The sequence below is a fragment of the Dicentrarchus labrax genome, unplaced genomic scaffold (assembly GCF_905237075.1).
Source record: "Dicentrarchus labrax unplaced genomic scaffold, dlabrax2021, whole genome shotgun sequence".
Taxonomy (NCBI): Eukaryota; Metazoa; Chordata; class Actinopteri; family Moronidae; genus Dicentrarchus; species Dicentrarchus labrax.
In genome coordinates this window covers 14,354,088-14,370,559 of record NW_026136703.1, presented here as the reverse complement: position 1 = coordinate 14,370,559, position 16,472 = coordinate 14,354,088, and the positions used below count along the sequence as shown (strand labels likewise).

Sequence of the window (16,472 nt, the reverse complement as noted above, 5' to 3'; positions counted from 1 at the left end):
ACCTAACAATGATGATTGTTCATCTCTATGACATGATAACAGCTTTTATTACAACACCAAAATCACCGTCAGCTTTGCTCAGAAGGACAAACCTGAGAAAAAGTTCATATCAAGATGAAAGATGTGTTCTTGTGGGCACATTGTGTTCTGCATTCTGTTCTATTGATTTTATTTTATGGGAAACTGAAGCAAACACTGTGTAAATTTCAATAAAAATACAGCAACGATTTACTTTAAGTCCCCCTACAATCAATTAGCAGCACGTCAACATGTAATAAAATGTAATAAATGGTAATAAAACACCCTATAATGTGGTTTTAAGCATATATATGTTTATTAATGTGTTTGTCAGCAAATATAACTAATGCTGTGGGTGCTCCTAAGTGAAGACTGGTGTATTAAGTTATAACTGTTGACAAATATTGTATATAATCGCTTTTTTTATTATCCTGTTTTCACTAACGTTCATAACCTCAGACACTGGCTTATTAGAAAGGTAGAAACTTTTGATACTTTACTGATGACTTATCAATGTCTTGACAATCAATAAAGCTAGTGGTTACAACTTATAAACCCTTTTTAAATGTGATGTATTAGAAAGCTGTACCAGTATAGCAAAAGGAGTGACAGTTGCTAATTTTGCATTCTGTGATATAAAAGGTGGTATTTGTTCCTACTCAAATCAGAATCTTTAAGGTGCACAATATGTAACAAATAAGAAATACTGGGCACTATGACCCAGCAGATAGCCTACTCTTCATCGAGAGAGAAAAAAAACAAGGCTGTGATCAGTGGTGCTTGTTTGATGTCAGAGTCTGTATAAAACTGAGACTTTGGGCTGGCTCACCATTCAACCACAGGGGGCCTGAGGAGACACAGCTCTGGAGAACCTCTGCCCTACATGCGGATTATCTGTGACATCTTTCCAGATGTTGGGACATCAGGACGCGCTGCTCATCAGTTACAGACAAGCCTCCTCTGTCTTTTATGTTGTGCACAACAGTTGAGAAGTTTATCTTTTATGGCTACAAAACGGAAATGTTTGAACGGCGTGGTATGGATATTTGCTTTCATAATTTGGCATATGGACATTAAAACCTGATACAGAAGAAAATGAGTAGGGAAGGAAGTAATCAGTGTTTGTATTTCAGACTGATTGTGCCATTTATCTGACCGGATGGCACGTGTAAAGGCGGCGTTCGTCAAGAGAAAGGGCACCTTAAATGTCAGGCATCTCAGAGGGTGACATAAAATATGACAAAAAAGTAACTAAAAGTTATGGAGCGCTCCGGTCAAATCGAGCCAACTCAGCCGGTGAACAGCACAAACGACAGTTTTATTACAGATGCATCCACTGTGGATGTCAGCGCAGAGAGTCTCGTCTATCAAATCAGCCTGGCTGTGATTCTCTCCATTATCACACTCGCCACCACTTTATCCAACGCGTTCGTCATCGCAACAATCTCCCAGTCGAAGAAACTGCAAACTCCTGCGAACTTTCTGATCGCCTCTCTGGCCATCACCGACCTGCTGGTGTCCATTCTGGTGATGCCCATCTGCGTCCTGTACACGGTCATCCACACCTGGACGCTGGGGCAAATCGTGTGCGACATCTGGCTCTCCTCGGACATAACGTGTTGCACCGCGTCCATCCTCCACCTGTGCGTAATCGCCTTGGATAGGTACTGGGCCATCACGGACGCGGTGGAGTACTCCAAAAAGCGCACGCCGGGGCGCGCAGCCGGGATGGTGGCCACAGCCTGGGTCATCGCCATCTCCATCTCCCTGCCGCCTCTCTTCTGGAGGCAGGTGAAGGCGGAGGAGCTGACCAGCTGCAGCGTCAACACGGATCATATTTTCTACACCATCTACTCCACCTTTGGGGCTTTCTACATCCCCACCTTGCTGCTTATTGTCCTCTACGGACGGATTTACGTGGAGGCTCGGAAACGGATCCTGAAGCAGTCCCCCAAGAAGGTGGGGAAGAGACTCACCTCGGCGCACCTGGTCACCAACTCCCCTGGATCCGTGGCGTCCACAACCTCTCTGCAGTGCGGGAGGCACGACACTCCGTCCAGTGACACTGGGTCTTCAACAAGCGAGAACCAGGTGAAAGTGACGGTGTCGGACGCGCTTTTGGAGAAAAAGCGCATTTCAGCAGCCAGAGAGAGAAAAGCGACAAAGACTTTGGGGATAATCCTCGGCGCTTACATCGTTTGCTGGCTGCCGTTTTTCATTTACACATTGGTGGTGGCCACATGTGACACATGTTTTAATCCCGAGTTGTTCGACTTTTTCACCTGGTTGGGATATCTGAACTCCCTCATCAACCCGATCATATACACAATGTCCAATGAGGACTTCAAGAAAGCTTTCCATAAACTTGTGCGCTTCAGATGCTGCAGGTCATGAACGAATGTTACTTCAGTCTCCTTTTAGATTAATTTATGTATTTATTTTTGGATATCAAAACCAAAAAATGTACGAGATTATAGAATAGTAAGAATGCCATAAACAATACAATTTTAGGGGGTCTGATTAAGACATTATAAATTGTGCATGCAAAAGAAAAAACATCTTAAGTCATTCGGTCCAACCCGGGTATAATTCCAATTTTTATAAGCAAATAAAGAAAATCTGGAGCAAAACCGTTTCACATAATTTAAAGCACTGCCAGGCAAAGTTCTTTAAAAGCTTGTTTTCATTAAAAAAACTAAAATTTAATATAGAAAACAAAGCTAATGGTGAAGAAAACTAACTTTACGCACCAGAGAAAGTCACTTAAACTTGTCATATAAGCTCCTCTTGATGGAGAAATGTGTTGTTGGACAGATTCAGTGATGGACTGTTAGTATTCTGTGTGGATTCCTTTTTGGGTGGTACAGTAGCGTTGTTCTCATGCGACGACTGACCTATTAATGTGAATGAGCAGCAGAGATCAGAAAAATCTGACATGTCAAAAATATAAAAATGTGGCTATCCAGGATCCTTTTTGCATTATGTGTACAAATACAGCAGTTTTATTTTTAAAACTGAGAGATCGTCAAATGGCTATGTATCCTGAGAAATGATAACAGTGGGGTGTATTATTTATTATGGTCACGGACTGCTTGCTGCTACCCTCTATGGTTATCTTTTTTATTTAGAAAGGTACACTCATGAAAAAAAAGAAAAGATTCATATCAGTGTCAAACAAAGAAACTGTAGCTGATATTTACCCAGCAGAGCTGAAAGCTGATCATAAGTTCAATCTTGCAGAACAAACACCACCCTGTTTTACTGTGTGTGTGTGTGTGTGTGTGTGGGTCTGTTTGCTGCTACATTAAATCTGTATCTACAGTATGTTATGTTCATCTGTGAAATGGTTTACCATCTTATGGCTATAGAGACTGATTTGAATAATAGAGTCTGGCCTGCCAAGCTATAAAAATAATGCTGAGGATTTGTCAGCATTATGTGAAATAAAGGTATGTTGTTATAGGAATTTATCTGTTCACATTCAGAGAAGCTGTGCAATAAAGGCTTTAAAGTATTTGTTTGGCACAATTGTTCTGTGAGTGAAAGTTTTAATTCAGTTTTAAATGGGGTCGAAACTTCTTCCAGATCATAAATACATACATTTAATTTCCTATTTATTGTTGCCATGAAGAAAGCAGCACAGATACTCTGACAGATCATTTAGTTTTATCACTTTTGTTACCTTGAAATGTAACAAGAGATTAAATGAATGGCCCTGGAGTATCATAGTTATGTCAAAATAAAATCCAACAACCTATTGAAAGACGTGGCAGGGCATCAAACAAAATATAGTGTGTCATTTCACATGTGGGTGGCTGTTGCTCAGGACGTAGAGAGGCTTTTCCACTAATCAGAAGAGGTTTAGCGGTTCGACCCCCGGCTCCTCCCGTTGCATGTCAAAGTGTCCTTGGGCAAGTTACTGAACCGCAGATTGCTCCTGATGCTGTGCATCGGTGTGTTAATGTAAATTAATGAGTTACTGTTTGTAATGGACCTCTGCCATCCCCGTATAAATATGGGTGAATGTTGCATGTAGTGTAAAAAATGCTTTGAGTGGTCGGAAGACTATGAAGGCGACTACAAGTACAGTCCATTTACCATCCTGACGTTCCTCAGGATGAGATTTTGTTGTGGCTGGGATTCTCATTATGGTTTGAACTCTCCACCATTTTCCTGCCCTTTCTATCTCTCTGCTGCCTTCCTGCAGGCACAGGAGGACACGATCTGTGTAGACAACAGTTGTCACAGTTCAATAAGTCATGAGGCTGACAGTGGGCGATGCTTTTCTTGTGTACTTCACATACACATAATGGGCCACTCATTTTGTCAACACACGCTCAAACACATACACATGCATGGACCCTTTGGCTTTCCAAATATGAATTTCCATATGGCTAACCCTAACCCTAACCCATGCATGAAAGATGAGTGCACCTGAGCAGGATTTTCTGCTGCAGCTACAGTATGTTGACTGAAGAAAGTGATGGCATGTGCATTCTATGTTAATATATACATATAGCTTCCCTCAGGAGTATTGGATATAAACAAAGAAACCTCTGTTGAACAACAAGGAATAACAAGTCCTTTGGATTTTCTCAAGGTCAGTCACAGGTTTAAAGTCCTTGCAGGCCATCAACTTTAAAGTATAGAAAAAAGAACGCCCAGAAAGTGATGATTCAATTTGATGTTTGATGGTATAAACACATAAACAGAAAAAAAACAATTATGGCCTATTTTTTCCATTTAAACAAAATGAATACAGGTGCAGGACAAAGAAAAAGTAGAGGTGGTATGCACACTGAAATTTAGGAGCAAAATGTTACTGCAGCATTTTTACCTTCAAGGTCTCTGTCAGGCATACATCCTTCTGAATAAAAACAGGCTCACAATACATAATGTCCTAAACAAAGGAGATTGTTAGCAAGATAATTAAAAAAAAAAGAGGACAAAGAGTACAAGGTAGAGCTTAAACATGAAAAGACACAAAATCAGTAAGGGGCTATTGATCTCCATTGTAGGCATTTTTGTCTTTTTATGAAATGTATCGTAACACTTTACTTTATTTTACCTATGAGTGCTCACAGGCACAGTTGTTGACAAATACATTAATAAACATCTATCTGCTTATAACTACGTTATAACGTGTTATAAACCATTTAATAAAAGTTAATATACTACTTATAAAGGCTAAGTAGGGGAGGTTACCAACATAAAGTGTTACCAGATATATTGCAAAAAGAAAGATAAAAATGGTAAACAAAATGTGTATCACATAAGCCATGTCTGGTCTACCGTCTTTTCTTTAGCACATTATATGTTTGTGCATAGTAATTTGATTGGGGGAAATTGGCATTGTCAGGTATGGAATGCTCTAATTGTTGGTGGAGCTGTCAATTTCTGTCTGTATATACGCCTCTTTTTTGTTTACATTGATGTTTGCCTGACCAAGAGCTTGAAGGTCCAAACGTTGCATTTAAAGAGCACTCCACAGATTCAGCATTTAACTCCAAAAACATTGTTGGATTCACAGAAAAAGGTCAAAAGCAATACAGGAGAATGATATATTTTTCATCTTTTTTATTCCAAGCGTTTTTCTTCTTGGTCACAACCAGGGACCTACATTTCCCACAATGCAACTCAACTGCCAAAAGCTGGGTTGGAGATTCGGGTGTGTTATGCTAGTAGCAGCTAATGTACTGTGATGTACTAATGTGTAACTGTTGTGAAGCTCAGTGTGGTCGACTATGGCCGTCGCCATCTTGGCAGTCCTGACTCAACCAATTAGCTAATTAACTAGCTATAGAGATCAAAACTGTTTTTGTACCAGACTTTGAACATGTTTTTTTTTTTTGCTTTAAATTTGAGCATTTTAATATGGGGCCTTATGGAGAGAGTGATCACTTCTAAAGCCAGCCTCAAGTGGCCCTTAGAGGAACTGCTTTTTGTTACTTCCATGTTGGTTTCATTTGCCAGCCACAGAGGTTGTCCTGGCCTCAAACAGAGATGAAGAGCGGTCTACAGAGGTCCGGTAAGCTCACTTCTTTCTAACCAAAATTTTTTTCATTTTCTAAACTCCAGCCTCAACTGACACTGACCCAAGTGACATCACTTGAGGCATTTTTTATGAGATTCTGTGCACCTAACTCTTGAGCCACAAAATGCTTTATATAACTTTTTCCACATATGCAGCAGTCCTCCTCAAGACCAAACAGACCTTGATATGTTCCTCGTTAAAATTTTGGTAGCTTGAATATATTCTGTCCACGTCATTACACATACAGGATAGCTCATACTGCAGATGTCACACAGTCCTTCTGAATGCATGCAGAGGATGATATAGAGCAGAGTTGATCCATAATGGACCAGATAAATATTTCATACAGAGAGACTGTTGATGTTTAACAAACAGGGTTTATGATTTTGTGTATCCAAAGCAGCATTGCATGTCTCCTGTAGGTAACACTGCTGTACCTTCAGCTGCAGAACAGTACACATTATAATTTTGTTGACACGGGAGGATTGCGTCGTGCAAACAAATACATTAATTATACAACCTCTTTTTTTCATCTGAATATGCTGCATTACTGGTTTGCCACAGGCTGGCTGTGGAGTGAAGGACGTTGCTGATGTAACAGCTAGTGAGGCTGAACACATGGATAATGAACCTATAAAATTTTCTTTGGCTCAATGTAGTTTGGGTTAACAGCTTTATTGTTTTACCCTTTCTGGTTGAAGAAGGTTCGCAGCATTCATCACCTGAAAAATTGAGGCTCAAGGTACACGTATGCTAGTAATAAATTACCTTACTAAGGAGATAACAATTGACCTTGACAGGAAGGAAACGAGTTAGCAAGTAATCTCTTAGCCAACACGGAAAGGTAAGGATATTGAGGGTGAATAACAATTAGAGGGTATTAGTTTTCAGCAATCCTCATTCTGACATCCATAGCTACCATTTAGTGTTTTTTATACAGCACAGGGTCTGATGGGACAAGAGCCGTACTATGGTTTACTTATAAAAGTATACCTTTTGTGATTCATCCGCTTACATGTAGTTTTGTATATTATGTCTTATTCAAATGCTGACCACTTACCATTATTAATTGTTATGTTTTCCTCTATGGTTAAACCCATTTACTTGTTATCTGCACAGACAGCCCAACCTAGACAGTCTGAAAATGCATCATATAAAAACAACTGTAATCAATACCTGGAAGAACAATAAACCCATTATATCCTTTCACCAACACATGGTGATAAAAAGATGATGTGGCGTTAAAATTGGACAGTGGAGTCAATGGTCGAGCAGTTTGTGGGCACAAATAGCTTTATTTGTGCCCTCAAACACTAAAGGCGCCTCAGCTCATGTGTGGATGAATGTTTCACATTCTGTTATTGTGAATGTGTGTGTGTGTGTGTGTGTGTGTGTGTGTTTGTGTGTGTGTGCGTGTGTTAAATCACAGCCTTCAGTCATGCGTGGTTCTTCCCGTGCTTCACAGCAGATCCACTACCACAAGCAGTTTCTCCGTGTTTCAACAAAGTGGGTTAGTTTAAAGGCTCACAGCACTTTGCATTAGCTTCTCCTCCAGCTCACCTGTATGTCTAATAATATGCTTCTCTGCCATTCTCATAAAATAGGATTCTCCTGCAGACACAGTTAGTCTTTAGCTAGAAAATCATGATAATTGGGTAGAATAATCTCTGGTGATGGACTGGCTGTGCATACACATGTGAGAGACCGTCACTAGTGAAGCTTGCTGAATCTATCACACTTAACATCCACTCTGGCCTGACAAGCAATGTAACACCAAATTAGGCAGTTATATAGTGGTGGTATGGGAGGTGTGCATGCTGCTGAGGATTGTTGTTGGTTGTTATATGATCCATCCATCTATACTATATGTGCAACACTGGTAATGGGTGCTCCATCCATCTATACTATATGTGCAACACTGGTAATGGGTGCTCAATTACCAGTGAGGAAAATAAGGGTGTATAAGGGTATCCTCTGTTTACCCGCATATTGGCCATGCAAAAACCTCATGACTCAGACTATAGGGTGTCTTTATTTAAATCATGAGTTGACAGATTTAATTGTCCTCTGTGGGCTGAGAAATCTTGATCAGTAAGATTTGTTAAACCCAATTAAAACAGATCTGGTCTGAGTTTCTTATAGTATTTCCTAAACAGCTGAAATTTGGCGATACAATTAGTTTTCACCTGGCAGACATGAGCATTGTCAGCTCCAGGAAATATCTATGTAATGGTGGAGAAGCTGAGGCGTATGTACCAAATGTGCTGTATAACATGGTAAAATATATACACACACATACTGTACCTTTGTTAGTCTGGGTTTAAGATATATGTATAATCCAGGTGATTTCCAGTGATAGATACATTTAAATGCATACATTATTAATTGCTTTAAATGAACATACTTAAAGGAACAGTTTGACATTTTGGGGAAATACATTTGCTCGCTCTATTTCAGAATTAGTTGATCGATAGCTCTCTCAGATGGGAGCCGTTTAGCTTAGCTTCGCATTAATACTGGGAACCTGAGCAAACAACAAGTGTGGCCTTCTTCAAAGTTAAAAAATACCTCTAAAGCTTACGAATGAAGTGGATAATACAACTTATTAGTGAGCTGAAGTGCTGATAGGTGGATTTTGTTACCTGTGGTCAGAGCAAGCTAGCTGTCTCCCCCTGTTTCCAGTCTTTACACTAAGCTAAGCTAACCAGGTGCTTTTTCCAAAGTAATATTCAATGGACAGATATGAGAGTGGTATTAGTATTTTCATGTAACTCTAGAAAGTAAATAAGTGTATTTCCCAAAATGTTAAACTATTTCTTTAAAGGCATCTTGCTGACTGGAAGTTGCTGTGAAAAACAGGTTGAAATAGGTTTTGTAATAAGTACAAATGTGGAGTGTGTCATGCAGTAATGTAAATGTGGAGGTGTGAGCAAAATGAGATGTAAATGTTGTCAAGTGAAAACAAAGCAGAAATCAAACAAAAGGTAAGAATGTGCTTCTGCTTGCTGGGATGGAGTCAAATGAGAGAGAACCAGAGCAGCGCTGGGACAGGGTTTTTACCCTTTAGGAGCGCCTAAACCAGTTAATCCAAATTTTGTTTCACTGCTGATGGTACCGTCAAGGACACACAGGAAAAACAATAACTTGTCCACCACATCAGCATGTTGGGCAGGGACCGTCACAGCCAGTTTTGAAGGCCTACTGGAATTTCCCTGTAAGGTAAAAAAATAATTCCTTAAAGGTCCAATATGTAAGTTTTATGAGGGTCTGTTGGCAGAAATGGAATAGGTATGTTTTCAGTAGTGTATAATCACCGGAAAATAATTGTTGTGTTTTTATTACCTAGGTCCTCTTGAACTGAGTCTGCCATGTTGAACTGCCATGTTTCTACAGAAGCTCTAGATAGGACTTTTCACATCTTTTGCAGCCATCGTATTTTCACAGTAGGGTGAGGCAGGGGGGTTGTAATTTGTAACTACGGATGCCTCTAAATCCTACACAGTGGGCTTTAAAAGCAACAAAACTTAACTTAATCTTCACATCACTTGTGTACGGTGTTTAATTTTCTACCTTTAACAAATATCCTGCTTTTCCATTACTGAGACACAAGGCACACAGAGTAAGAGAGAAGAGTAAAATGTTGTTCAATAAGGAGCTGGTAGGAGTTGGATGTCATGCTATAGGCTGACATTTTGAACTTGAGATGCCCGTGCTCAGAGTTCAAGCACACTGAACTTTATTCAGTCCTTGTTAAAAGGCAGAATGCAGAGACTGCTGCAACAGAGAAGATGGTAGTTCAACATAAGAGGTCATATTATTTCTCTGTATATCTCTCTTTCCCCTTCTCCAGCACTAAGTCTTAAATGTATTTGGATCTAAAGATACATAAACTCGCTATGAAAGGAGTTTTCTAAGTGATTGTTGTTGCAAACATTTAAAATACTAGCTATAATGCATACAGTCAACACAAATCCTTTTTTGTGTTATGACTATTTGGCTACACCAATGGGCCATTTTGTCAGAGGTACAATTCCTGCAATAATAAAGCAATATATTAGTGAATAAAAACATCACACATAGATGGATTTCTGTTTAATCAAGAGCCTTGAGGAATATAAATGAGGGTTTTCCAACACCTAGGGCATAATTTACATATTGTCAATTAACCTTTTCACATTAAGCATGAGAAGGAGCTTTGAGATGGAAACTTGACTAGCATGTTTGTAATTTCCCAATTTCACAAGCAATAACAACACAAAATGTCACTGAAGCTATTAGCATGAAATTTGCCTGACGCAACCTAATTCAGCCTTTTTTCCTCGTCTACAAACCCCCCAGCTTCTTGTCACTCTAATGAACAACTTCCTCCTCAAATACCCCCTCCCATTACCCCGGCCTCGCTTCAAAACAAGCTTCCTGCTCATGTCACACAGTTTAACACAGGTTTACCTTAACTTTAACCTTCCACCACAGACATTTTAGATTCTTTCTCAGATTCCCTAAAAGGACTACCCTGAAATGATCCCATACTTCTGAAAACGAATCTTCAAGATGACCTTTGCCAAGCATATTCCCCTACAGGTAAATCTACATACGTAAGCCACATAAAATCTATGTCCATGAGCTATTAATATGTGAATGAACATGTGAATTTAAATCAATTAATTATATTAATTTCAAGCTAATTAGATATAGGTGGACAGCTGAAAGAGCACATTTCGTTGTTCACATTGGAAAATTCCTGTCCCTGACCTGTTTCTTAAAGGTCTCAATAATTGTCTGTCGTAGAATAATAAGCAGGCTACAAAAAGATGTATAATGAAGGAAGTTTACCACATCAGCCTAATTACCAAATCAGCCTGACTTTGCAGTCCGTCTGCCTTTGTAGGGCAGAACAGATTAACCTTTTTAAACCCATGAATCGTCCCTCCTACTAACCATTTTGACACTTTTCTGACAGATACAGTCTATTTCTTTAGCATTGAAATAAAAACATATGAATTAAGTTTAACTGGTTTTCTGCCATAAAACCAGAACTGGGAAATCCTTAAATGAAGCACGAATTATGTGTGTCAGTGTGAGATCATATGGAAAATATCGCGTCTCTTGAGGCAAGTGCAGCTGCATGGACTCACAGCCGCATTAAATCTGGAGTTCAAATAGTGGTTCATTGTAATAGAAAAAAATCAAGATCTCAGTGTCTTTGGAGGGTGTAGATAAAAAGGCCGTTGGTTTGTTTACCATGCATCCATCTATCCATCTGCAGCTGCAGCTGCTTATCCAGGTCAGCTTCCTCTCATTCCAAAGGTCCACACATCCATCTTTACCAGATGCCAAACCATTTTAAATTGTGTGTCTCAGTTTGGAGGTGCAGGTCCTGCCTGATTAGAGTGAGGCCAGCTCACCCTGCAGAGAAAACTCATTTCAGTCCAATTTACCTTCAGGGGTGGTGTCCTGGGGTTCGGAGTTGCTACCGGCCTCACTGGAATCTTAACTGGCCGACCCTGGTGCTCCTTCATTGTGCATTTTCTCGACTGGTAAGTATGTAACTGATTCATTACTCAAGTTGGAAGGGGGAACTTAAAGGCCCATGAGAAATGATAAAATTTGGAAGTTAACATGTTACTCCTTCTGTGACCCCTGATTGAATGGTTCTGGACGGTATCTAAATCTCATGACTGTCAGATCAACGTAGTTACATAGATCAACCAGTAAAACCAATGTTTGACAGCTTTGACAATCAAAAACAAAGCAAAAGGTCAACTTAATCCAAAGCTAATTTCAAAAAGGTCTGTGTCACATACCTTAAGTCCCTTTGTGGATAATCAGTATTCTGCAATGTGGTGTAAATGTTGAGTGAGATGTTAAGATATAGAGCAACCTTATTTTTGTATTGTGAAAGGTACATGTGTTTTCTTACTTAAAATATCCATAAATCTGGAATACCATATTGGCCATTTCACAATTTAGAATTCAAATGCAGTGAGAAAGCTGAGCATCTTCAGACAAAGCGAGAGCTCTCTACCCTCAGTAACGCCACGCTGACATGATTAAAAATGTCTCATCTACTTAATCTCAAAGTAAACACACAAATAGGCAAATGCACACATGAACAAGAGTGCAGATAACCTTTACTGCATTCCTAGATCATATTTATGCTTCTACATCACCTGCCTGGCATAACATCAGTCTCTAAATTTGTTGTATGTTTTCATGACTTTCATGGTTGCTGTAATCAAGCTCGTCAAAAAACACACCACAGTAATGCACGTGTTGGTCTGTAGCTGATGCAGTTTTGACGGGTTTATGTTCTGCAGTGGATGTAGTCATGTTTTCTGTGCTGCCTCTGTCAGGCTGCAGTGGGCTCTAAACAGGTGTGGATTAATATGCCAGGACAGAAATGTATCCCCTAATGGGCTGTTAATTGACCTAACCTCCTTCTCCACTTCTCATTCTTTCCCCCTCTTTGTTCCCCTGCCATACAGCACGGTTCTCCAGCTCCATCCCACTATTTTTCCATCTTCTCCTCCCTCCATGTCCTCTTCTGACTCTGCCTCGCCTCCATCATCATGCATTACTCTTCTCCTATCATCCTCTTTCCCCCTTGTGTCTTCCTCTTCTCCATTCCCCATTTTTCCTTCAATTTCTTTATGTCATCTTCCTCCCCATGCCTCCTTCCAACCCTCTCTCTATCAATGTCTATTCCCTTGCTACTACGTAAAATGAAGCCTGCCCATGGGGAACATGATAAACAGGCTCCATTTCACTGGACACCAGGAGTCACGGTTCCATCTTCCTTCTACCAGCATGGGAACACAGCCTTTTAACTCCTGTTCAGCTTGGACAGCTGGAGGAAACCCTCCTGGGCATCGGCACTGCACCTCTTATGGAGAACAAAGACATGAGCGATTAATCTCTAGACTTCCACCTGTCAACTACAGAGAGCTTTGAAAATAATTCCTCACAAAGTCATGAGCCTTTTTGAGCTCTCATTGTATGTGACATCTTTAATAGGTCATTTAAAACTGATCTCAATGCTTCCTCAATCTGATATTCCATCACGTTTTATATGCAGAAGACTCAATCATTTACTCATCAGGAGAGAGGATGTATAACTTGATGTCATCATTGACTTTTACATATTTAATCTAATCAGTGATTGATATTCTCTACCTGCATGGTTGAAGTGTCTCCCTATATGGTTTGTCTTTGTGCAACATTGTCATATGAGCGCTTATCTTGACATCCTGGGCGTCTGGAGGTTTGGTCTTCCTTGTTTTTGAACAGGCTTCGTAAGGCTGATGCTGTATGTCTCTTGATAAAGGTATGATGTGGTTTTGCGGCCTGTAAGCGGGGGGTCAGCCTGTAATATAAGATGCACATAGAGCTTTGCACATGGCTCAATGAGACAAATCCAAACTGACTTCGAAACTGGGATAAAAACATTTGGGCAGGCTGATGAAGTGAATTATTTAGTTTGACTGTTTTCTCTGTTTTTCCTCCTCCCTGTGTTTTGTTGCTCCCTGAATAAAGAAGAAGTCTTTTATTTCCTGACTTTGTTTACTTGTCATTAGTTTATGGAGTAAAAAAGCACATCTCTGTGGATAAAAAATCTGAATAACATATATCATTACTTATTGAACCCTGCTATATTAAGTCTTTGATATGAAAATGCCTTACTGTAATTTGTCTTTTTCTATGAATTGGTGGCTTTAATAGAAAACTGTGGTTCATTACTACTTCAGTTTTATTTTTGTAGCTTTGGCCATTGGTTCTTTTAGTTATGAAACCATTACCAAAGTAATTGCAGAGATCTTGGGACACTGCAACAAAATTGGTCAAATGAGGCAACAACTAGGTGCAGTCAGACAGCATGTAAACAAGCCAGCAATTTAACCAGATTAGCCACAAATTTTCTTGGAGATAATACTAAAAGTACGTGTCTCCAATCCTCGTTTTATAGGAAAACTATGCAGACTACTACAGTAAGTATGATTTTTTTTGTTAAATTAGGAAGTTCATCTGTAAACTGTAATTGATGTTTACAACAACAGTTTGGGTAATATTTTTACCATTTGGCTTTTCTGGCCATATACATTGGACTAACCTAGTGGCTTATTACAAACATGTGTGACTGTCTAACTGCTTGTGTTTCTCAACCTATTGTTAGTGATGACACTGATTTCTAATAACAGTACTTCAGTACTTAACTACAGTTTAACTGACAGGACCAATAACCTGAGCAACAAACACTCAGCAGAACTTTAGTTCACTTGCATGTGCAAGTTTTAATAACAAGAAATCCTCCATTTAATGCCACGTAATACTTTAATGCACCAAAGACCAGCTTCTTTAGGTTTTGTGGAGATCATCAATGGATAAATGTCTTATATGTATATAATTTTCTAACTTGTTTCACAGTGGGTGTTGATTTCAAGTTTGAAATGGCAAGATAGCTGAACTGTATTTCATTTTATTGTTTTAAAAAGAAAAATATCCGTACATATGTTTGTGTATATTGTTTATATTAGGGTTAAAGAGACATAACAAGTGTTCCCTATGGAATCAAACTGGGGACATTGCAGTATGCATCTTAGACCGTTAAACCACCAGGACACCCTATTCTATTCTATTCTTACATAAATATAACTCTGTATGTAACTAAATGTAAAAGACAAGTGATCACTGATGAGTGTTATGAATGGTAGGACTCTCATAGTTGTCACAGTTTGAGGTTGTTAACGCGCCACAGGACAGAATAAATTGTGAGCATAATTTACACAGCAAGTAGCATCCAGAGTAATTTTCAGCTATTTTCCTGAGTATTTAGAGTGCATTTTTGGAGGATTTATTGACTATTAACTAAGTCAGGCAGCCTAAAACGGGTTTTGGCATGTCTACTACAGATTAATATTCTTATGTTATTGCTGATCATTCTGCAAATCAAAGTGTGGTATGTTTAACATATCCAGGAGAACATTTGGTTTCCTTACATTTATGTTGTTATGTATTTATGTTATGGAAATCAAAGTTGCACACTTGGTAAATCCATCACAATCGCCATCACGTCAGCATTTTCTTCATAGTCGTCATTGTGTGATATGGCAGTTGTAAGTGCAGATAAACTGAAAAGTCCACACTGCATTGCCTCCCAACAATAATGTAATGAACAACTGTTTTTTAATATCCAAATCAAATAGAAAAATAAACAGAGGCCAGTGTCTGCCTGCAGGGTGGGGAAAAAGACGGTGTGCCTTGCAAAATGGTGGTACTTTGAATTTGAATCAGATTGAATCATCAGAAATTGGCTTAAATCAACACCTTTGGCCATCATAAGATCTTCTGAATGGATGTGTTTCTGGGCATCCTATAACCAAGGGGTTTAAGATACTGAACATGTAATCACAATATCCCCTGTTTGAGTGCAGCATGGATCTTTGCTGCATTTAATTCTTCAACTCTCTCTAATTTTCTTTCAGCTCTTTATCAAAAACCTTCTAAACACCAACCCATATGTGTGTCATTAACCACCCAATTTCCATAAGCAATCTACTGTATAGTGAGGAGAAAATACTTAAGTGCATTGCTCTAGGTTCCTAACTTCATCCTTTCAGCATACTTTCAGATTTTCACTTCACATAATCCATCCGCGGAAACTTGTCCTTTATCAAGTGTTTAGAAAAGAGAGTGGGTTTTTAACTTTTAGGCACAAGTAGCTTGAGAAATAAGAGGTTTATTTCTGAATGGGTTATTTATGCATCTGCAGAGCGTCTCCCTCCTCTCTGACTTCAAACTGTTGTGGTTTTGCCTCCTGCCAGGACAGTTCAACATGCTGCCCCCTGTTGGTGTTTTTGTTTTACAAACTGGGACACACTGGTGTACAGCATCATGAATAGGAAGCAGTTACAGAGAGTACTGACTTTAGAGGTGTATGTTTACAGCAGCAATCTCTTAGCATGAGCAAGGCTGCAGGTAGGATTTTAGAAGTACTGAGTCATGAATCCTAGTCACCCCAATACACCCTCAACGCCTTAAAAATGTTGATATTTCATATTTTATTTTATTGGTTAACTGTAAATCTAATTTATTCCCTGTAAATTTACAATCCATTTGCTCTGCTTGATGTTGACCTTGGAAGTTTTTCCTACCAATCTCATTTCCACTCTTTTAAGCCCTTAAATACAGAACAGTTACTACCACTGCACTAACTGTACATCTTGTACATTTTACCAACCTTTAGCATGTGTCCACACAGTACTTAATACGTGTCTACATAAGTGTTAATGGGTTCAAGGGTGCCAAAAGTTCAGCAGCATTAATCTCAAGGCTACTACACTTATGAAAAGATTTTCATCACAGATTAAAGAAGACTAAGAACATCCTCACGTATGAACTCCAGTAGGTCACAGAGTTGTTGTTG

At 39.3% G+C, this 16,472-nt stretch overlaps 2 protein-coding genes across 2 annotated transcripts in view; one reads left to right on the top strand and one right to left on the bottom strand.

Moving 5' to 3' along the window:
• Positions 1-16,472, bottom strand: part of cga (glycoprotein hormones, alpha polypeptide) — a 235,034-nt gene that overhangs the window by 55,048 nt on the left and 163,514 nt on the right. The gene's annotated exons all lie outside the window — the stretch shown is intronic.
• Positions 819-3,532, top strand: htr1b (5-hydroxytryptamine (serotonin) receptor 1B). Its single transcript, XM_051396107.1, has one exon. The coding sequence runs from the start codon at positions 1,279-1,281 to the stop codon at positions 2,410-2,412; it is 1,134 nt and encodes a 377-aa protein (XP_051252067.1). The 5' UTR covers positions 819-1,278; the 3' UTR covers positions 2,413-3,532.

What these genes read in the sequence shown, in the direction of transcription:
- htr1b (XM_051396107.1), top strand. Translation starts at nt 1,279, where the DNA reads ATGGAGCGCTCCGGTCAAATCGAGCCAACTCAGCCGGTGAACAGCACA.